Source organism: Epinephelus lanceolatus, chromosome 2 (genome assembly GCF_041903045.1).
Source record: "Epinephelus lanceolatus isolate andai-2023 chromosome 2, ASM4190304v1, whole genome shotgun sequence".
In the NCBI taxonomy this organism is placed as follows: Eukaryota; Metazoa; Chordata; class Actinopteri; order Perciformes; family Serranidae; genus Epinephelus; species Epinephelus lanceolatus.
The window spans coordinates 26501032-26524364 of NC_135735.1; the positions used below are offsets into that span (position 1 = coordinate 26501032).

The following is a 23333-nucleotide window of genomic DNA, read 5'->3' on the forward strand; positions in this document are numbered from 1 at the left end:
TTTCCATGTGATTTATTGTTTCTTTCAAATGAATGGTGTTGGTGCGCAGTTGATCTCTAATATATTACAGAGTTAATAATAATAATAATACATTTTATTTATATAGCGCTTTTACAGCTCTCAAAGACACTTTACATTAAAACCAAAAGGAAAGAAGTACATTTAAGTGCAAAGAGATAAACAGAAGACAAGGACGATATACAACAACAAGGTGCAAAAGCATAGTGCAAAACAAAGAAAAGGAGGGTACATGAAAAACAGAATGGAAAACTCATGTTAAAGGTTAAAAGCAGATTTGAAAAGGTGGGTTTTGAGGAGTGACTTGAAGGTGGATGGATTTGGACAGTCACGGATGTGTTTAGGGAGGGTGTTCCAGAGGGAGGGGGCGGCTATGGAGAAGGCTCTGTTGCCCCAGGTTCGGTGCTTGGTCCTGTGTGGAGGCGAGAGGAGGGTTTTGTCGGATGATCGAAGGTTGCGGGAGGGAGTGTGGTGGTGGAGCATATCCGTGAGGTAGGAGGGGGCCTGACTGTGGAGGGCTTTGTGGGTGAGGAGGAGGATCTTAAAGTTGATTCTGTACGGGACAGGGAGCCAGTGTAGGTATTGCAGGACAGGGGTTATATGTTTGTGGGTGTGGGTGAGGCACCAGAGTTCTGGGTGTACTGGAGTTTGTTGAGGACTTTGGATGATGAGCCGTAGAGGATGCGGTTGCAGTAGTCGAGTCTTGAGGTGATGAAAGCATGGATGAGAGCTTCAGCGGCAGAGAAGGAGAGTAATGGACGGAGTCAGGCAATATTTCTGAGGTGAAAGAAGGCAGTTTGGGCGAGGCGACTGATGTGATGTTCAAAGGAAAGGTTATTGTCGAAGATGATACCAAGGTTGCAGATGAGTGGGGAGGGAGAGAGGGTGGTGTTGTCAATGCAACCTGGACTCTCTTTTCCCATGCTCCTCCACCTTGTTCAGACCAAAGCAACAGCCCTGGGAGGAAATGCATGTTTACTTTGGATTTTATGAGTCACAAAACCCATGTGACCTGGATGTGGTCAGAAGCAGTGCAGGTGATTTGGGTCACTCTGTAGTGTGCCTGATCTGATTCTGGGGTTTGAGCCGACCTAATTATGGCAGCACTCTCTGATGTTAGCCTTTTTATTGCTTCAGTGGCTTTTGTTGGACTGAAACATCCAATAACTTTAAACCTTGGATCCAGTAATGTGGCTTGTATCATTATGCTCATGGACTGGAGGGTGTGGAGGCTCTCCCTCAGCTGCCTGATCAGGTGGTCTCCCGTGTCCCTCACCACTGCAATGGCGGTATTTGTGCCATCTTCTTGAAGCGCCTGCTCCAGCATCTTCAGCAGTGGCACAACCTTGGAGCCAGAAACATTCTCCTCTGCTGAGAGCTCCGCAGTGGCATCATGAAAGGGAGACAGCAAAGACAGGCACCCACCAACAATGCTGAACTTGTCCACGGTCAGTAAGGGGATGTCAGTTTGTAGACCAGCCAAAGTCGCCCCCACTGGCTCTCTGAGCTCCATCAGAAGATGAAGCATTTGATAGGTGCTGTTCCAGCGTGTCTCCACTTCTTAAATTAGCTTCAGTTTTAGCCTCCCCAAATGTTCTTGAACCTGTGCAAGCTTCTCCTTTAAAAAAAATACAGATGAGCAGTTAATTCAATCACTGCAGCAATAACACAAACAAAATATTAGCATCATCAAAAAATGGAATGAAGTCAAAGAACGTACCTCAGCAGTGGTGCTGCTGCTAAACTATCCAACCAGCTTCCTTGCCTTGGCCCGCATGTCACACAGCACAGGGATTTGATCAAGAGCCTTCTTCACCATCAGATTAAGTGTGTGCGCTATGCAGATACTGTGGCGATGCCTCTGTTCTCTGCCACAGGCACGCATGTTGGCAGCACCATCAGTAACCAGGCATGTCACCGGATTAGTTATTCCCCATTCCTCCATTAGAGAGGCTTTCACACGGGCTAAATTTTCAGCAGTGTGAGAATGGGGGAGTTTCAGTACTTCTAACAGTACTGAATTTAGCCTGGCGTTATCATCAACAAAATGGCAGGTAACAGCCAGGTAGTTATCCATGTTAATGGATGTCTACTTGTCAGAAGTAAGGCTAACTGCAGCCACCTTCTGCACTTAAGCCTTAGCCTTCTCCTTAGCTACGTCATATTTGGCCTCCACCATGGCCTTTACAGCCTAAAGGAAGACAAAAAAACAGTGCTCAATTGTCAGATGCACAATGAAAGTACTCGTCTGCTTTATGCATGCACCCATACACACCTGCCTTGTGGGGAGAACATAGGTAGGATCCAGTTTGGACACAAATGCCCTAAATCCCACGTGCGCCACAATACTGAAGGGCTGTGTGTCCTTCGCTGTCATGGAGTCTAAGGCCTCATCCAGCTATTGCTTTCTGGTAGCTGGATGAAAGAGAATATATGTAAATACAGTTTCTGTTACTTGTCTTTCATTTGCACAATAAATAAAAATCAACGTAATAAAATTGTGACAGTATATTTGTAATATTTTAATGACTTACCCTGGACAGGGTGCAACTCCAGTTCCCTCCTTATTCTCATGCAAGGCACGGAAATGCCTTAGCATGGATGAAGTGATGTTATTATATCCCAGTTCCTTGGAACACAACCTCACCTCTAATGGACGGCGATAAAACCGCGAGAGCGAGGCGGCCGCAGTTTTTAGAGCCAGGCGCTGCAGCTGTTCTCCACTGACTGCACGCCTGGCTCTCACCTGATCTAACAGCTGATTGGTTTAGATGTCGACTCAACAAGATGATGTTTTAGATAAACTTTTCATTTTTGTTGAATTTTAGAGATTAAGACTGTATTTGTCTGATTTGAAGGTTTATTCTGTGAACAGAAAACATGTGTGACTGATGGTGAAGTTTTGTTGTCAGAGACTAAATACATTCATCATAAACTATACAGAGTCTACTGTATATTAACACTGGACTTTTGTAATTATTGAAGTATTTAGCAACACAGAAACTGGTGGTCAGTGGGATGTGAGGATTCTTAAAATAACACCCGTACAGTAGGGTGACCATATTTTGATTTCCAAAAAAGAGGACACTCGGCCCGGGCCACGAGATAGCCTACTTAAATGATACTCACAGTTTACTCAAAGATTTTTTTTATGGGCCACTGCAGCGAGGCGATGCCTCTGTACATGGGGCGCCGGCACTATCCACTACGCTACCGACGCCCTGATGCCTTATAATTTTAATAAATTTAAAGTTTATATGTATGGATAGAATATTCAATTATATTACAAAATAATATCTCTCGAAGACAGAAATTCAAATAGGCCCCTATTGATAGGGGACACACACACACACTAGAGTGTGGCTACCCGATCCGAGCCCGATGGGTCCCGACGGGTTCGGTCAAAAATGTATAAATTGTATTCGGACTCGGGTCGGATTCGGTCAGCTTTCAGTGAAAATGTAGTGTAAAAATAAATAAAATCCTATTGTCTGTCCTGTTTATTGCTTGGGGACTGTTATTTATGTGACAACACCTGGGGGGTATTCCATCAAGCAGGCTAAAGGCAAATCCAGGCTTAAATGGCCAGGTCTGGCTAATGTGAGCCAGAGTTCTGTTCCATCAAAGTGGCTAAGATTAGCCTCACATCGGTAACCATGGAAACCATGGTTCTGGCTAAGCCTGATACATCGAGCTAAACTCTGGTTTCCGTTCCATCAAACTGAGCCACAACTCCGTTCCATCAGGGTGGTTAACCTGAATCCCAGCCTTGTAACCATGGTAACTTATGCTGCCGGGCAATCCTGGTCTGTAGCAGGATTAAGGTGAGGATTAGCTCCATCTATGATCAAAAAATGTTCAATAGACAAGAACAGACACCTAAAAGACAGTTCTGCCAGTGCTTTTACACACTCACAACTGTCATGTAATAATAAAATAATATGTAGATCATAAAATATATAACATAATTAATTAAAAAAAAAATTAACTATTAAAAAACAAATTAAAATGTAATAAAAATAAGATAATTTTAAAAAAAACCCACTTACAACAGTAAAGCCAAAATCAATTTAATAAAAACAAAACTATAATAAAATGAAACTGAGGCATTTAAAAAAGATTCTACATGAATATGTGATTGCCCTCCCATCCCCACCCCACTCTGTTTCCAATTGGCTAGCAAATTCACAGCCAATTAAGGTCAACTGACAACGGCCAGAGAAGGAGAGGGACACACCCAGAGAGACACAGAGAGAGTAAATTAGGAAATAATGGCATGCCCCTTCATCAAGGATCCTGTTGATGAGGAGGCCCACATTGTTCAGTGGGCCTTCCAACCACCACCAGCCCCAAGGGTCTTCCAGAACAGGACGAACCCATTGATACAGACAGACTCCTATCTGTGGGAGAGGTACCGGTTTAGCAGGCAGAGCATTGTATCTATGCAGTTTGCTGGAAACAAACATTATAAAGGTCACACACCGCAGCCGGTCTCTGACCACTGTGTAGTCAGTCTGTATTGCACTGAGGTTCTTTGCTAGCGGTACATTCCTGTATAGTGTTGGTGATGCTGAGAGGCTAAGTAAGGCAACTGTTTGCAGAGAGGTAAAAAGGGTGTATTTTCTATTAATTTTGATTATTTCTAGCATCACCATACATCATGCATAGGGCTTGATTTGTTCACATTAACATAGGTTATCTTTTATATTTATGAATTAACCATGACACAATGCAACCACATTAAAATGGGACACACACCATTGTGGTCTGTCTGTTCCTCATCCTGTAGCACATTCCATATATTTAAGGGGATTTTACTTATTTTGATATAATAAGGGATAGAGCTTACAATTGACTCCAAAATGAAATAGATAATTGATACACTATCACCTGCATTCACTTAATCGTTTTCCTCATCTCCACTGAATTGATGGATTTGCTAAATGGAATTTTCTACAATCAATAGATAAATGTTGTGATTATTTCCTATAAACTGATCATTTCGGAAATGTCATAATCTACAATCAATTATGTGATAAATGCGATGATTGACATAAAATAGTTTGATTAAATGCGTCATCTGAAATGTACATAGGAATCAGTAGATAAATGTGATACATAGTCTATCACTTATATTAATTTACACATTTGGTGAATTTCATTAGGCATACTTGAATTGTTAGATTTAATAGGTCTTCTTATCTACATATATTTTGTCCCTTTGATGTGGTATTTATAGAACATGATATTATGCTGAAATGCTGAATTTTCTTTGTCACTTGCGCATTAAGCCTGTTGGCAATATTCCGCCACGCCACCTCCCTTGCTTTATTAATTGCTGCAGTATTGCCTTTTTCTTAATTATGTCCTTATAGTCCTCATACATTTCCATAAGGAGCGTTTGCTCCGCCGTAGAAAAAGCCTCTGCTCACTCCTCTCCTTTGCTTTTTGACATTTTCGGCACGCGACTAGCGTGCATGAGCATGAGCTATAGTGCGTAACTTCTACATGTCCGTAAATGTCCGTTTCACCCAACCCACTACTAGAGGAGATGACACGATGCTGATTAAGCCGATCGGCTCCTCTAACATCTTGCGGTAATAGGCTATATATAATTTTTAGTTTGCGTCAAAGAGTATGGATACCAAGAGGCGAAGCTCCGTTGAATTTTTGACAACAGCCACTAGGGGCGCTGCGGTAGCGCTGCCGCCATTTTGGACTGTTGCGCCCAGACAACATGCAAGATGTCAAGGAGAGAGGATGGAAAAAAGTAAAAGAAAACAGTGTAGTGCAATTAACTGTAACAACTATCAGTGGAACACCCCGCACCTGGCCTTCCACCGTTTCCCGAAGGATCCCGACAGGTAAGAACTCCTGAGATCTAAGTTTTAAAGTGTTTTAATATCAATTTAATATGTATATGTATATACATACATAAATATATATGTGTATATGTACATATATATATATATATATATATATATATATATATATATATATGTATGTATGTATATATATATATATATGGCCTCTTGGACCATTTATATCAGAACTGATTACTGCTTTAGCATTAAAATATCCTATATTATTATTATTATTATTATTACTGTACACACTGTAAATAAATCTTTATTCCTGACTGTGACGTTGCCATTAATGTGTTTCTAGTTAAAATATTGATTTTTTTATTTTTTTATTTTTTGGTAGATTGGCTTATGGGGTAATTTTGAGTTAAGTTAATCTTCTCATAAGTGGATGTAATATGTAGAGATGCCATCTAAGCCGTTTTTCTTCGTTTTTTTTTTAAAGTCTATATTTTGCTTTACAAAAACGTGAAAAAGCAGCTGTGACCAAGCTATCACGAGGTGAGTAGCACTGTAAGCATAATTAATAGCGATATACTTAAGTTTGTCTTTGTGTTTTTGTATGCAAGCGGGTCTGCTGCGGTCTGCTGACAGTCCAAAATGGCGGCGGTACGACGAAGCCATGGGCGAGTCTGTTGCTATGGGGCGTTCTATTGAGCTTTGCCTCTTGGTATCCATAAGTTACTCTTTGTTTGCGTGTCGACCGGCTACATTCCCGCGCTGGCCCACAGGAAATGCCGCGTTTTACCTCACAACAAGAAGGGAGGGGGAGGAAGAGCTGAGAGTCTCATAGGAAGAGGTAGAGCGCAGGTAGAAAGAGAAAGCAACATGGCGGAGAACCCAAAGAAGCGGCTGAGACACGGTTCAGAAGTGGATTCTACCACAAAGAGAAAGCCTAGACGTTCGGCTGAAGGTCTGTTAGCAAAGAAGGAAAGTGACCGACGGAGAAGGCAAACAAGGATTTGTATTGGCGTAGCTTTTCCTCGGTGGAGAGCCCTGAAGGAAGAAATTGGGCTGAGGGCAGACACGGATGTTGCCTTGCTGCTGTTGGATAAGTAAGTGATTTGGTTTATATTATATTATGAGTAGTATGTGTTGCTGTTACATGTACTGGACCTAGTACTTAATTATTTTCTTAAAAATGGTGCTATGAACGTAATGTAATGTTAGCAGCCTGGTGTTCGTCACATTGTGTAGCGTTGTGTACACGGTGTGTGGCGAGTGTTATTCTGTGTACACGGTGTGTGGCGAGTGTTCTGGGTCCGTCCCAAGTCTCTTAAATTACTGCTAGTTATCTTACCTAGCCGACTTTGCTAGCTGTTTAGCCCCTCCCGCCTAGGAAAAAATGCGAGGAGCTTGCGCTAGGAGCGATGAGCGAGCATTGTCGGTTTAAGAGACATGAGACGTCCTTTCCACTGAAGCGTCACGTGAAGCGACGGCCATTCCTGATGACGGCGGCACAGCTGGATCTGCTGCATAACGGAGCCAGCGTTGACGTAACGTTACATCCCAAGTCACATTATATTCACTGATCAAAGCAGTAAGCAGCTGCTGAGTGAATAAGACATCAGACCTGTCGGTCTTCCTCAGTCAATTCAATTTTATTTATAAAGCCCAGTATCACAAACCACAATTTGCCTCACAGGGCTTTACAGCATACGGCATCCCTCTGTCCCTCACAGCGGATAAGGAAAAACTCCGCAAAAAAGCCCTTTAAAGGGCCAGTGTGTAATATTTGGCATGGTTTATTGTCAAATCTGAATCTGAATATTCTACCCATTAATATGTTTATATAAGTGTATAGTCGCTATAAAATAAAATTCGTTTGGTTTTCATAGCCTTATAATTATGCTTTATATTTATATCTCTCTCTCTCTCTCTCTCTCTCTATATATATATATATATATATATATATATATATATATATATATATATATATATTCAGTACAGGCCAAAAGTTTGGACACACCTTCTCATTCAATGCGTTTTCTTTATTTTCATGACTATTTACATTGTAGATTCTCGCTGAAGGCATCAAAACTATGAATGAACACATGTGGAGTTATGTACTTAACAAAAAAAGGTGAAATGACTGAAAACATGTTTTATATTCTAGTTTCTTCAAAATAGCCACCCTTTGCTCTGATTACTGCTTTGCACACTCTTGGCATTCTCTCAATGAGCTTCAAGAGGTAGTCACCTGAAATGGTTTTCCAACAGTCTTGAAGGAGTTCCCAGAGGTGTTTAGCACTTGTTGGCCCCTTTGCCTTCACTCTGCGGTCCAGCTCACCCCAAACCATCTCGATTGGGTTCAGGTCCGGTGACTGTGGAGGCCAGGTCATCTGCCGCAGCACTCCATCACTCTCCTTCTTGGTCAAATAGCCCTTACACAGCCTGGAGGTGTGTTTGGGGTCATTGTCCTGTTGAAAAATAAATGATCGTCCAACTAAACGCAAACCGGATGGGATGGCATGTCGCTGCAGGATGCTGTGGTAGCCATGCTGGTTCAGTGTGCCTTCAATTTTGAATAAATCCCCAACAGTGTCACCAGCAAAACACCCCCACACCATCACACCTCCTCTTCCATGCTTCACAGTGGGAACCAGGCATGTGGAATCCATCCGTTCACCTTTTCTGCGTCTCACAAAGACACGGCGGTTGGAACCAAAGATCTCAAATTTGGACTCATCAGACCAAAGCACAGATTTCCACTGGTCTAATGTCCATTCCTTGTATTTCTTGGCCCAAACAAATCTCTTCTGCTTGTTGCCTCTCCTTAGCAGTGGTTTCCTAGCAGCTATTTGACCATGAAGGCCTGATTCGCGCAGTCTCCTCTTAACAGTTGTTCTAGAGATGGGTCTGCTGCTAGAACTCTGTGTGGCATTCATCTGGTCTCTGATCTGAGGTGCTGTTAACTTGCCATTTCTGAGGCTGGTGACTCGGATGAACTTATCCTCAGAAGCAGAGGTGACTCTTGGTCTTCCTTTCCTGGGTCGGTCTTCATGTGTGCCAGTTTCGTTGTAGCGCTTGATGGTTTTTGCGACTCCACTTGGGGACACATTTAAAGTTTTTGCAATTTTCCAGACTGACTGACCTTCATTTCTTAAAGTAATGATGGCCACTGGTTTTTCTTTAGTTAGCTGATTGGTTCTTGCCATAATATGAATTTTAACAGTTGTCCAATAGGGCTGTCGGCTGTGTATTAACCTGACTTCTGCACAACACAACTGATGGTCCCAACCCCATTGATAAAGCAAGAAATTCCACTAATTAACCCTGATAAGGCACACCTGTGAAGTGGAAACCATTTCAGGTGACTACCTCTTGAAGCTCATCGAGAGAATGCCAAGAGTGTGCAAAGCAGTAATCAGAGCAAAGGGTGCCTATTTTGAAGAAACTAGAATATAAAACATGTTTTCAGTTATTTCAGCTTTTTTTGTTAAGTACATAACTCCACATGTGTTCATTCATAGTTTTGATGCCTTCAGTGAGAATCTACAATGTAAATAGTCATGAAAATAAAGAAAACGCATTGAATGAGAAGGTGTGTCCAAACTTTTGGCCTGTACTGTACTGTATATAGCAAGGGCCTTGCTTTAGAGAGGTCGCCATCTTGCGCCGCCATGTATGTAAGACAGCCCGAGCAGACTATCCAGCCAGCCAGAGAACGCATTTCGCGTGTATAAATGAACCAACAAAGACAGCGGAAGGAAGGAAGAAGGAGGAGGAAACAGCAGAGAGTGTTAGTAGTTCGTCGATAGAGAGTAGTGAAAAGTTTTTTTAGTTATAAAGTTTGCGAATGGACCACACTTACCACGCAATAGGAGAGAATGAACCCGAACTGTCATCTGCGAGGAAAAGAAGACGCAACTTCACTCCTTGTGATGCACTCTCTGCGGCGCTTTTCCTCCTGATGATATATCTCCCCAACGATGGTAGCACCGAATCCCATTCTGTGCAGCAAAATGGGAGCAGAGGATTCAGCCTCTCTTCTCGCCCGCTCAGCATCCAAGTTCCTCATCTGTATGCTCCGGCTCAAACAGGTATGGCTCTGGATCTGTGTCCGCTACAAGAAACTCTTCAAAATCGCGTTCAAAGTCGTCCATTGCAGCTACTATAGTCCGGAGATATTGCTAGGCTAAACAAACAGCTAAGCTCTGTTTACAGGCTATGCTGTCAGTCAGTGTGCGGGCTGGAGATTGGTGGAGCAGAGAGGGGAGGGGGCACCCGCTAGGTACTGTAAACGAGTATGTGTGTATGAACTGTGTGTGTTACACTAGAAGAGTCAGAGTTTGGGACGGAGTCTTTTACCCCCTGGAGTGTTACCGGAGTTTTTGGAGTGCTCAAATAAACTGGCCTTTTTCCCGAATGCTACTCTGGTCTCCTGCTCGTGAGGGATTCATTACAATATCATAACATGGTTTAGATTTCTAAATAAACATTTACCTCGTCGCTAGATAGACCTACTCCTGAAAAACTCGTGTCTGCGCAAGGCTATTTGTCCCTACGAGGCCACCGTCATTTACCCGATGGGAGGGGTGAGCGAGTGAGCCCTGCAATCTAGAATTCGACCGCTCATGTCACTGTTTTCAACGGTTTTCAACCCATTTTACACACTGGCCCTTTAACGGGGAAAAAACGGTAGAAACCTCAGGAAGACCAACTGAGGAGGGATCCCTCTTCCAGGACGGACAGACGTGCAATAGATGTCGTACAGAAGAGATCAACATGATAAATTAACAGTAATCCGTATGACACAATGAGAGAGAGAGAGAGAGAGATGCAGGGCAGACGGTGACAGTAGCTTACAACAACATTAATGAAAGTTATAATATTAATTAATATTAATATTAATAGACTAATATTACCTACAAGCTATTAAACATTCCACTCACATGACCTGCAGGATTAATTAATGATGGGCAAATGTGTTTGTGTGTGTGTTCGTGTGTGCGTAGTGTTATATCAACACGTGTGGTTCTGGACATGAGCAGCTGCACATTTAACAGCCACACATCACCGACAGTCCGCTGAACAACGCAACGGGTTGTGAATGAAATAAATTTAATTACATCATGATAGTCTTGCACGAAATATCATTAACGTTACTCTTTGTAGTCACGTAGGCATGTGAATTACCGCGTTTCATTGCAAAGAATGCATGTAACGCGTACACTTGCGCTGTTTCACCGCCATCTCGTTCAAATGAGCCAGATGTAGGGGGCAGGTATTTATACGTCATGGCGTTCAGCTGAAAAACTCTTCCGGATAGGAAGCTCTCAACCATCCTAGCTTGTAGCTGCTTAAAGCTTGCTGCTAGCTCCTAGCTGCACAAATAAGAGACTTGGGACGGCCTAGAAGATGGCGGACCTCGAACAACTTCCGGTTCAAGCGAGGAGCTAGCAGTAGCACTATAAAAATAAGAGACTTGGGATGGACCCTCTGTGTACACGGTGTGTGGCAAGTCTGTATGTTATTTGTTGTAATAACACATTATCCGCTGGGGGGCGAAAGAAGTTACACTCTATAGCTTTAACAGGTGAGGCTTGAATTAGCGTCAGTTGGTGCGAGCTGATTTCACTTGATGGAACGGGTTCGAGCTAGATTGGGAGTTGGCGTTTAGTCAAACTTTTAAGATTACATCTTAGTCTGGATATTCTGAGCTACGTTGATGGAATACCCCCCTGAACAGAACACACACACATATTGGCTGTTTGTTTCTACCACTCCCCTCGCTGGAAGCCTCGGACCTTCTGCCGCCAGCCTCCGCCTTGAGACAGGTTTTTCCTATTTTATCTTATTTTGTTATATTTCTCCCTCTCCCCTCACTGGAAGCCTCAGACCTCCCGCCACCCACTCCCGTCTCAAACACGGAGGTCTCCCTCTCCGCGGAGCACCCACGGTGCACACCCAGCCTGTTAAATAGCTTGTAACCATAACAACTGTGTGACACAAACTCAGTGCTTTAGTCATTAAATAATGTCGGGCTCAGTTCGGTTTCAGACATAACAACAGAATGACTGTCGGGTTCAGCCAGAAATATGCAGCAAGGAAAACCGGATATTATCAATGGCTGATGGTGCGACTAAACCCAAACGATCTCGTTATGATTCCCAAAAACGCCAAGACAAAACTCGAGGCAAAGCGAGGGTCTATATAGGAGATGCTTTTAAACGGTGGAGACGGTTTAAAGCGGAGAAGAATTTGAAATCGGATGTCGAAGTGGCTACTCTTCTCCTCGACAGGTAAGCTTTAGCCAAAGTTGGCTAACTAGCATCATAGCTAGATGGGGATGGACATTTCGAATACTTTCAACTGTTATTCATTTTCGATCATACATTGTAGCCCATGTGCAGGTGGGTCATCGACCCGACTGATTTTTTTGAGAAACAAACGTTAGCAGCACGGCAAGCAGCATTAGCAGTGTCCCGGTACATAGCATTAGCAACTGGCTCCTCTTCCGCTGTATCCCGGCAGCAGCGAAGCCAGTGTCGGGCGGACACGACTCGCGGCAGTATTTTGAATTTGAGTGCAGTAACCGTTATGTACCGAAAACGAAAACACGCAACTTACGAGCTCTATGGCAGCGCATATTTTCGAAGCGAAATGGCGGAGAGGGGAACGAAACGTTCACCTGAAGACGACCAGGATCCGACATTACCTCTAAAGAAACAACGGTCGTTGGTGAAGAAGTTGTCGGATAAAGAAAGGGACAGAACCCAGATTAACATTTCCAAGGTGGAGAGCGCTGCGAGAGCTATAGGGGCTACAATTTGTCTCAGAGCTAGCTCTTCTTCTCCCGGACAGGTAACGTTAAGTAACAACATGAAGTCAAATGTCATTAAATTGACATTTAACAAACAATGCAGCCTTTCCTTTTCAGTTATTTTTGTAGTGTCAGTGCCAGCCTGGGGCTGCTGTTTCCTGTGTGTCTGCATGCTGGCCTGGTGGACTGATAGTAAGTGCTGGAGCGGATCACTGGAATGGACTGCTTGAATCAGAGTGCTGGGCTGGCCGGAAAACCTGGATCGGACTACATGAAAAACTTCTTGGATCAGCATTTTTCAGTGCGGTCCGGTCTGATGCCGATGCACGTTTTTTGCTAATATCGGCGGCCGATACCGATCCGAATATCAGATTGGGACACCCCTAGCATTTACGTTATATTATAAAACTCATCAGTCATCACTGACCCCAGAAAAGTTTCAAAACTCCGGGGTTGCATTTGACTGTGCAGGACAAGTAACGTTATGTTTAGTTTGCTTCTAATATAATATATAATGTTATATGACAACATAGCATCCAGTTGCTAACAGTGTTAATTTTGACAAGAACTTTTAATTTCATTTTAGTCTTAGTCACTCACCAAAGACTGGATTTAGTTAAAGTCACATTTTAGTCTTTTAGTTTTGTTTTGTTTTAGTTAAAATTTAGTCAGTGCAGTGTTCAACATAACATTTTTTCCCCCACTGGCCCCCCGGGCCAGTAGTTCGGAGTTTTACTGCAGGGTTCAACACTAAGTTTTTTGTTTTTTTTTCACTTGCCCGGCCGGGCAAGTTGGTCAGAGATCTGCTTGCCCGAAGTCAGTTTTTACTTGCCCTATAAAAATTGTTTAATTTAAGCGGCTATCAAATAACAAAGACTGCAGTTATTTTTATGTTATCTTTATTCACATTGTATTTATTAATTAAAATAACATATGTCGTGTATTGTAGCTTAATTCCTACACAAAAATGACAGTGTCATGGCTTAAAGTGAAAAATTTGTCAATCGTTCTCCATCTATAATTTTGCGCCCTACTTGAGCCATGCCCACCTCTATTTATTTTTCACCCCTCTCTCCAGTTCTGCTGTATTAACACCAGGTTTAATATATTTTGCTTCCATCTCTCTGCCCTGCTCTACTCTACTTCAACGCTACTTAGCTCTCTCTCTACTCTACCAGTAGACTACCACATCCACCTGTTGCACAAAATGCACACAGCAGTGTTTCCCCTAGGATGGAGTTGTAGCAGCAGATGTGAAGCACACGCATGAAAAATAATTTTCACATGCGTGAAACTTTTTTGTATGCTTGCAAAGCACAGCCTGCTGGGATGTTTCTATGTATCTACTGGCACCAGAAGGGCTCTTTAGGACTAAGTACATACAGTACATGTGTGCACAGTAATGAGCAGGTGAAATGTCTGTCTAGCTTACATATGAGGTGTCTCAAGATTTAGGAACATACAATTTTATTCAATATAATAAAAGTAAAAAGTCACATGACATGCTGCTGTTTTGTGCTATGACCTATTTAAGTGTTGGAAGTTGTTATTTACGTGACAACACCTGAACGCAACACAAGCTCAGTATGAGTGCCGTGCTACGCTGCTGTGCAAGCAGCTGTTTGTCTGTGCCTAACAGCAGTCTCTTGATGGTTATTTACACAGTGTCCATAACAATAACTTTGTCAGCTGATAAACTGCACCGGGCTCGGGGTCAGGTTTGGTTAGGAAAATGCGGCCCGAGCCGCTCTAGCATGCTCACCTGTGTGTGTGGCGGAACTCCGCCATGCACGATACAGAGAGCAGAGGAGAATTGTTAATGCGTGACCATGTAGAGACAGAAATGACACGATCACATAACACCATAAATAGTATATTGTTATGTTATTATATGAAGCGTCCGTCACGCAAAATAATATCAATGGGGGCTGTTGGCAGGACATTGTTACACAGCGTGTGCCTGTGACTTCAGGCAGAGAGACCGCTGCATCAGAGCCGAAGGACCACATTTTAAAATACATTTATTTTATCAATTAGTTATTAACTTTTACTATTTTTAGCAACTTGCCCGATTGGGCAAGTGAGTTGTTAGTTTACATGCCCGACCTTGAGTTTTACTTGCCCCGGGCAATCGGGCAGTCGTTATTGTTGAGCCCTGTACTGGCCCCTTGTGTATTCTTACTGGCCCAAGTAAAAAAAAAAAGAGAGAGAGAGAGAGAAAGAAAAAATGTTTATAAAACTTCATTTAATTTAACTTCATTTCATTTAACTCCATTATACCTCACCGTAGTGCGTGATGGTCTATATTCAGCACAGCCTCTGTCCACTTATTAGATGACCTCACAACAGGTTTACAGAGCTTTAACTTCTGCCTCTATGAGGAAATCAGGTGGACGGTGTTGTGGTCAGAGTGGCCCAGTGCAGCGCAGGAGAAAGGGTGATAGGCTTTGTTAACAGTTGTGTAACAGTGATCCAGAATATTCTTCTCTCTGGTCGGACATTTTATAAACTGTTTGTATTTGGGGAGTTCATGTGTGAGGTTACCTTTGTTAAAGTCGCCAAGGACAGTAACTAAGGAGCCTGGGTAAAGTCCGCTCTACACACAGCAGCTATCTGGTCAGCGAGCGTGCACTGTAGCCTACCTTCTGCACGTTGGCCTGCGGTGGGATGTAAACACTGACCAGAATGAATGAAACAAACTCACGGGGGGAGTAAAAAGGTTTGCAGTTGATGAAAAAAGATTCCAGATCAGGAGAACAGTGCTGCTGGATCACTGTCACATCATTACACCAGCCACTGTTAGTGTAAAAACAGATACCTCCACCTTTAGTTTTGCTGGAGAGTTCCATGTTACGATCCACTCTAAAGAGTTGGATGACTTACAACCTGCAAGAATTAAGCTCCAATCCAATCCTCCTCTCCTATCATAACAGCTTAACTGTTGTGCCCATTTTAATTTACTATTTTCTTACAAGGGCATCAAAACCTAGCCAACACATTTAATCATATGCCCATTTTAATTCAGTGTCTGTTAACAGTAGGACCACCAGGATTACAGCGCCCCTCCAAGGGCTGCAACGGTCAGACTATAGAATAGGACTGACAACCTCTCCAATGTCTCATGTCAATTAATTAACACTATTTGTCAGCTTTTTATAATGCCGTTTTTTTTGTTTGTTTGTTTGTTTTGTTTTTTACATGCTGCGCCATGTCTCCAGTTGAAAGTTGTGATTTGCTAAATACATTCTACAATAATAAATTAGATTAACTTTTGGTCTATAATATTGTTGGCTAAATTACACATTTTAATAAAAATAACTTAAGAATAAAAGAAATAAACACCGAAATAATTAGTGGAAACTTTTTTTTATTGATACTCCTCCTCTCTGACATACTAACACACACACACGCACACACACTGAACACGCGATTGAATAAATGAATGAACATTGGGTGCGGTTCAGCCGCAGTCCTGCCGGCTGGCGTGGTCACTGTTGAGACTACATTTGTTTTTTATTATTAACAAAATGTTTTTTTTATTGACCGTATGAATGGTTTCGTTTTCAAATAAATATTTGGAAACAAAAATGTATGCTTTGGTCTACTTTTACAGAGTTTTACAGGCATTGTTGTTCCCGGCTTCCCGTTGTGGAGGCAAGGCTTCTGTGTGGCAAAACTGGACGTGCACCGCCATCGCGCGGAGGGCGGGGGGAGGTCATCCAATCAGAAAGATAAACTGAGAGTTTGAATTTGAGTTAAGATAATTAATTGGTTAAAAAGGACAACAATCAAGGCATTAAGGATGGTTGTAATCCAGATTGTCCAGCTGGCCAGCGTCAGCTTTTTTTTTCATGTTTTTACTCGTCACTTCATAATGAACAGAGATTTCGTTTTAGTTTTTGTTGTCAGTACTTATTAAATTTACGTTCTCATCACAAATTAGTCACGGAATAAAGGGTTGTCAAAATTAACACTGGTTGCTAATGGCTAAGGTTAGCCTACTGTAGCGTAGCCTCTGAAACACTAACAGTATCTTCCTTGTGCGTTTCTACTTACTAGTAACGTTAACGCTACTATGTAACGTTACCACTGTAACCTTATTCTAAAACTCATCAGTCATCACTGACTCCGGTTGAGTTTTAAAATTCCGGGGTTGTGTTTGACTGTGTTGGTTGTAAGGTTAATGCTCTCCTCCTCAGTGTGAAGCAAATTTATACTTCTGTTGAATCGACGCCATAGCTACGGCGTAGGCTCCACATCTACGTAGAGCCTGTGCAGCAGCCTGACGTGCGCCTCCCTGGAATTGTAACTACGCGTCGCATTGACGCAGACCTCCTTTCTGTTTATGTATACTGACACCTTTTTCCTCAGTGGAAACGATCGAAGCTTGTATTTACTTGTATTTCACAGATAAGAAACAATAAATTGTGAAGACAGTAAAGCCTCCACTAAAATAACATAAGTCTTGTGTGTGATTTATTATTTAGGGATTTATACTTCGGGATTGATCCGGGATTCATATGAACAGAGAAAATCTCCACTTGTCAGGCTAATTTATACAATGTAAAATGCCATAGGCTTGTGTTAATAATGTTAGCATGTTGTATTTGTTTGGAAAGCATGTTTAGTGTGACAGTTGTTTTGTCGGTGAATATTGTGAGTTGTAATGGAGCCAAAGTGAGTGCCATTACCATTGTTAAATGTTGCTGTTGTCCCTGGTTTCAAATGAGAAGATGAAAGATCGCTAGCTGCTAGGCTAATTTATACAACGTAAAATGCCATAGGCTTGTGCTAATAACGTTAGCATGTTGTATTTGTGGGGAAAATGTGTCCAGATAAAGACAAGTGTTTGTCTGCCAATGCTGCGATTTATAGTGAAGCTGATTTGCATACTTGTGTTTTCAGATTGTCTCTATTAAGCCACATTTAATGTGTTTAATGTGTGTTTTGAATCAACTAAACTTTACAGAACTTAACAGAAACCTCCTCTGCCATCTAGCATTTTGGAGGTGTAACTGCAGAGTGACACAGACACACCACCGCAGAAGTAAAAATGCTCACAACAGCGGAGGCGACGTGCGTAGGGTCTACGCACAACCATAAGTCCTCTAACGTTACCTTGCCAAAGCCTACATCTGTATTGAGGATGTAATGGAGGAGGGGGGAGTAGGCCTTTGGAGGGAGGTGGAGTTGCAGGAGGAGGGGGGTGGGACTTCGGAGGGAGGCGCGAGTTGTGGATGTTCAAATTTTTTCTAAGTGCTGTGTGAAATGCAAGAAAGGTGAGAGTTGCTTTAATGTTTTGGGCTGATCACTTTATATTTTTATCTTAGCTATTTCTCAGTTTGAAGTCATAGTTGGAGGGTTGGTTCACCAAAATAGTGATAGTAGTCCACAAAAAATGACATCTACTCATTGTCTTGGTTTAATAAATCTGCTTTTTCCACTGTCACATTCAGACAGAATCTACCAGGTAAACTTGAAGTTGAACTGTATCTCAGGCATTTGTTAAGCCAGGGGTAAGTTTGCATGTTTAACATTTCCAGGTGAGGTTTTGTGACTAATGGCAGGGTTTCTTTTACAGTTATGCCAAGTATAGCATGATGATGGCTTCTGCTGGAACATGTAGACAAAAGCCAGCGGCACCATCAAGACCTGGACGTGTAGCAGCTGCAAGGTGAGCAGTCACAACCTTTCCTTTTTTTTCCACACACACACAAACAAAACACCTTTGTGTGGCATCGTTCTGCATGACTCTGGCTTGTACATTGGATCACATTATATTTTACAGGTTTTCATGTTGTGTTAACCTCATAGGTGTAAGATAGTTAATATTCACAACTTCTGAATTGTCAGGAAATTAATTTCAGCATGTGTCTGCAGAGGTAAACAGCACCAGCAAGATGATGATAAACATGAATTTACATTTCAGTAGCTTTATATGTCTGTCAGTACTATACAGACTTCCCTGAGATACATTTTCACCCTCTTACCTTAATTAATGTCCTCTTTGTAATTTGTCATTTTCAGTTTTGTGGAGATGGAGGTCACCATGGAGGAGGAGGAGGAGGAGGAAAGCAACCGTGTGAAGAACAGACTGTAATTTTATTATTAATTATACAGGATATACTCTGTATCTTAATTTCTGCTTCTGCGGCTCATTTGATTCTGATATGTGTGTTTCTTTTAAATGTAACAGATCTGACTTGGAGAGTGATATGGAAAGCACCACAGAATCGACTGAGCTGAGTGCTCCAGGAGCTGATAACAGCTGTGATGGAGACGTCTACGTACCAGTAATGCCTCAGAGGTACCTGTTTGTCTTTGATGAAGCCTCATTTTTAAGAGTCAAGAGCTTGAAGTGAATTGTGTGTACTCTGAATATAATGAATAGAACAAGCTTTTTCCCCTTTTAGATGACACCTTTATATTAGAGTCACAGCCAATAGCATGAAGTTTTTGTGTTCATATGTTTTGTGTGAATGGAAACGGAGATATGCATGCTGGCATATATTGTACCATAAGCCCCTTTTAAACTACCAGATTTTCGGCGAATGTTGGGCTGTTTTGCCGGCAAGCTGTGAGCATTTAGACGCACAGAGCCGGATTGGCGAGTTGATGCGAGGTGCCAAATTTTCCGCCTCGTAGGGTAGTCACATTGGCAGAACCCTTTTAGTTTAAAAAGACTGAGGCGGCTTTCAGCAACAGGAGGGGCTGTTGATGACTTGTGGGAGGGGCTGTTGATAACGCTGCACGTGCGAGCCACTGGCGGTGGTGGTAGCAAGAGGGAAATGCAAACCTGACAGACACTGTAAAGATGAGCAACTGGGGAGACAATAACTTGAGCGCCCTCCTTGCCGTTGCAAACGAAGAGGCCATCAACCGTTAAATGACGGGAACGGTGAAGGACGGGCAAACTTGTGAGAGAATCGCCGAAGGACTGAGCAGCTGCGGCATCCCTCGGAGTACATCACTGTTTACATCACGCGCTGAGCTACACATTTTGTTACTTGCTCATGTGCCCCATTGCCCTGAAAAAGGCGCATTCTGTATGAACAAAAGTAGGTAGGCGGCATTTCGCTGCACTCAGCGATTTTATTTATATACTGCCAATCCTGAAAGATGACTGCTTGGGCTTTCCTGCAAATTTGCACAATTCCTATTTAAAAAGGGCTTTTATTTCTGCCTCTACGGCTCATATGATTCAAATTTATATATATTTTTTATTTAACAGATCTGACTTGGAGAGTGATACGGAAAACGCCACAGAAACGACTGAGCTGAGTGCTCAGAGGTGCCTCAGAGGTACCTGTTTGTCTTTGATGAAGCCTCATTTTTAAGAGTAAAGATCTTGAAGTGAATTGTGTATACTCTGAATATACTGAATAGAACAAACTTTTTCCCCTTTATAACTCTAATATAAAGGTGTCATCTAAAGACTTACATGTGGCCCACAGTTCTGACATGCAGAATCTACTTATGTTTCCTGTATTTCATCCCATCTGTCATTTAGTTTTGCTCAAATCTCATGGTGGAAGTATTAGTAGAGTGGAAAATTGGAGCAGCAGTACACTGAAAACCTTACAGATACACATGGATCTATTTTAGGTTGCACTGTCCAGAGCAATTTGTTTAGTAAAGCTACGCCTACGGGTTCAGGCAGGGGTGATACCAATTCAGCCCTCTTGAAATGTACCACCATCTCTATATGCAACTATTTTTTTTTTAAATTCATCTTAGCACTTTAGAAACTACTAGGGATGCATTGAATATTCGGTAACCGAATATATTTGGCCGAATATTGCAAAAAAAAAAACAACACACATTCGTTATTTGGTGGAATAAGTGAAAAGCAAGGCCAAATAATAGCGACATGTTTTGATAATGCAATCAAACAGCTTGCAGTGACGGACGGAGTAAAATGTTGGCAGTGTGGCGATATTTTACTCCGTCCGTCACCGCACTCACATTTGTGACTAAAAATAGTTCTGTGCAAGCAAAATAAATCATTCAGCACGCTGTACAGATTTCAACCAGCAGCAGAAACAAAAGGCAAATCCCACCGGTTGTGGGTTGAACGGGGGGTCACAGACAAAGACAGGAATAGGTATTCCTGTCAAATACGGCGCAAGATAACGGCTTACCGGCGATGGAGAAGCCCGACTCCAATAATGTCCTCTTCTTGGCGTCATGACTGCCCAAAAGGACCTGGACAACCAAGCCGTGGCGGCACACAGGTATGTGACGTGTCAGAGGAGAAACGAGCCGTTCATATTTCTCTGTTAATGGTCCACAAACCTCACCACACTTTAGGGACTGTTCTTTACTTGTCAGAGGAGGAGGGTGGCTGGTTGATTTTTATTTTATTTATTTATTTTATTTTGATCCCCCCTATGTTAATCATTTATTGATGCTGTTTATTTGTTTAATTTATTCCATTGAAATATCATTGATGTATTATAGAAAAGTGATTTATTTTTTTTATAAATGACAAAAGGCACATCTGCCTAATTTTTGCTGTGGTATCGTGATACTACTCAGAACCATGATATTTTCACTGGTATCGTACCGTGGGTCCCAATTTTGGTACCGTGACAACACTAATCTGGAGGGGGTTCGCTTGCAAAACAAATGAAAAACTAAACAACGGTATTCGGTACTCGGTATTCGGCCAAGCTTTTTATTTTATTCGGCTTCGGCCACAAATTTTCATTTCGGTGCATCCCTAGAAACTACCTTTTATATTATTTGGCGCTACAGACGCTTCATATCCAGTTCAATACACACACACTTGTCAGTAAAGCATATAAAAGGAGAGGAGAGGAGAGGGCTCCGTCTTATCTCTTCATCAACTAAAGTTATATTATTTTGAGTGACGGACGCTTCATATAATAACATAACATTAGACTATTTATTGTGTTATACGGTGAAATATTTCACCTTATAACATGATGACTTATATTGTTTACACAACGGCATGTCATTTCTGTCTCTACATGGTCACGCCTTACAATCCTCCTCCGCTCTCTGTATCGTGCATGTCAGAGTTCGGCCCTGATTCCTGCCCTGCTTCTGTCTCTCCGCCATTACGTCTTCTTTGTTGTTGAACGTGCTGCTGACTAACGAGCGTGACGTGCGTCATCGATGAAAAGATTCGGCGTAATGAAAAGAATCGATAAGGGAATTGTTAAGCATAAAGGCTAATGATGTCAATGAATTGAACCAGTTGGAAGCGGTTCTTAACAGGAACCGGTTCTCGATTCCCATCCCTAGCTATAACTTTGTTCCAGAATGTTCCACCACTCAAACACCACACAAGTTTCCCCAAGTTACAAGAACAATGGATTGCAGGGTCATTCTGTTGTTTTCTGTTACAGTCACAAAACATCTGAACTTAAACTGGAGTGTGAAGAAGAGGAGCTGGAGCCATGGCAGAAACACACTTTACATGTTCGCTTGAAAGAAGAGCATGATGTTGGAGAGTTGAGTATGTCACACCAAATTACTGAAGAGGTTTTCAAACATCTCAGTACTGTAAAGTCTGCTAGTTCTTATTGTAAAAATTCTGTGTTGTTACAGTAATTAACCTTCATCCATTTCTTAAATTATCCCTGTTGGGTCCTAAAAGTAAAATTGCATATAATGTATAATTTGGTCTTTTTGTATGTTCTTACAGGTGATGACAAAACAGATTGTAAACCAGATCCTTCGTCTCTTCAGAGCTGGGCAGCTGGTCAGCACACTGTGACACCTGAAGCCTGTGGCGCTTTCCACACTTTTGAGGGACATCTAATCAGCAGCAACCCTGTGTCCTTATCCAGTGTCCAGAGTCCTGAAGTATATGCAGCATCATCTGACAAACTGCAGTCAGACCAGTCCAACTCACAGACCCTCTCTGTACCTTTTCCTCCACCATGCCTTACTGCGATTAAACTTGAACCAAATGGAACATGAAACAATAAATAATAACCTGAAACATAAGGGGAAGTTCACAAGTTACAATTACACACAATTTGTTGTCGAACATAAATGTGTCATATCTGATGCACAAATTGATAACTTGCAGATTATTTGCACATCTAAGTGTTGTCTCCTCCGACATGACAGTCTGGGGGACCCTGTTCAAAACACCCATTACCTCATTTTCCATGTCCACATAAAACAAATCAGTTTTGTAAAACTTTGGTACCAGTCTTTCGGTTATATACTACCTCATATGTACAGGTTTGTAATACAGTGTATAGTGAAATAAATTCTTAAATTAAAACCCATTTCCATGTAATTTATTGTTTCAATCAAATGAATGGTGTTGGTTCACAGTTTCTCTGATATATATCAGAGTTGAACCTGGACTCTATTTTAACATGCTCCTCTACCTTGTTCAGACCAAAGCAGCAGCCCTGAGAGGAAATGCATGTTTACTTTTGGATTTTATGAGTCACACCACCCATGTGACCTGGATGTGGTCAGAGGCAGTGCAGGTGAACTTGGGTCACTCTGTAGAGTACTGTATGCATCAATTACGGAGGGCAAACTCAACATGTTTTCTAGCCCTCACACCCGTAACTTCTGATCCTCTCTGTCACAAACATGCTCGAAGACCATTGTAGTTAAAGTGGACACATTAACTTATCACAGATTACATCATTTAAAAACATTTGACATCAAGGATCTACGCTACCGATATT

General features: G+C 42.0%; 1 protein-coding gene across 2 annotated transcripts; it reads left to right on the top strand.

The window, feature by feature from the left end:
• The first annotated feature begins 6600 nt into the window (after positions 1-6600).
• LOC117254641 (uncharacterized) lies at positions 6601-22917 on the top strand. Of its 2 annotated transcripts, none has more exons than XM_078175887.1 (6): positions 6601-6937; positions 18230-18322; positions 18676-18744; positions 18845-18955; positions 22023-22126; positions 22320-22450. In XM_078175887.1, exons 1-6 carry the CDS (start codon positions 6711-6713, stop codon positions 22391-22393), a joined length of 678 nt encoding a protein of 225 aa, XP_078032013.1. In that variant the 5' UTR covers positions 6601-6710; the 3' UTR covers positions 22394-22450. The 2 variants fall into 2 exon arrangements, with proteins under 2 accessions (XP_078032013.1, XP_033478906.2); XM_033623015.2 differs by having other exon boundaries at positions 6606-6937; positions 22023-22132; positions 22322-22917.
• Positions 22918-23333: the final 416 nt, after the last annotated feature.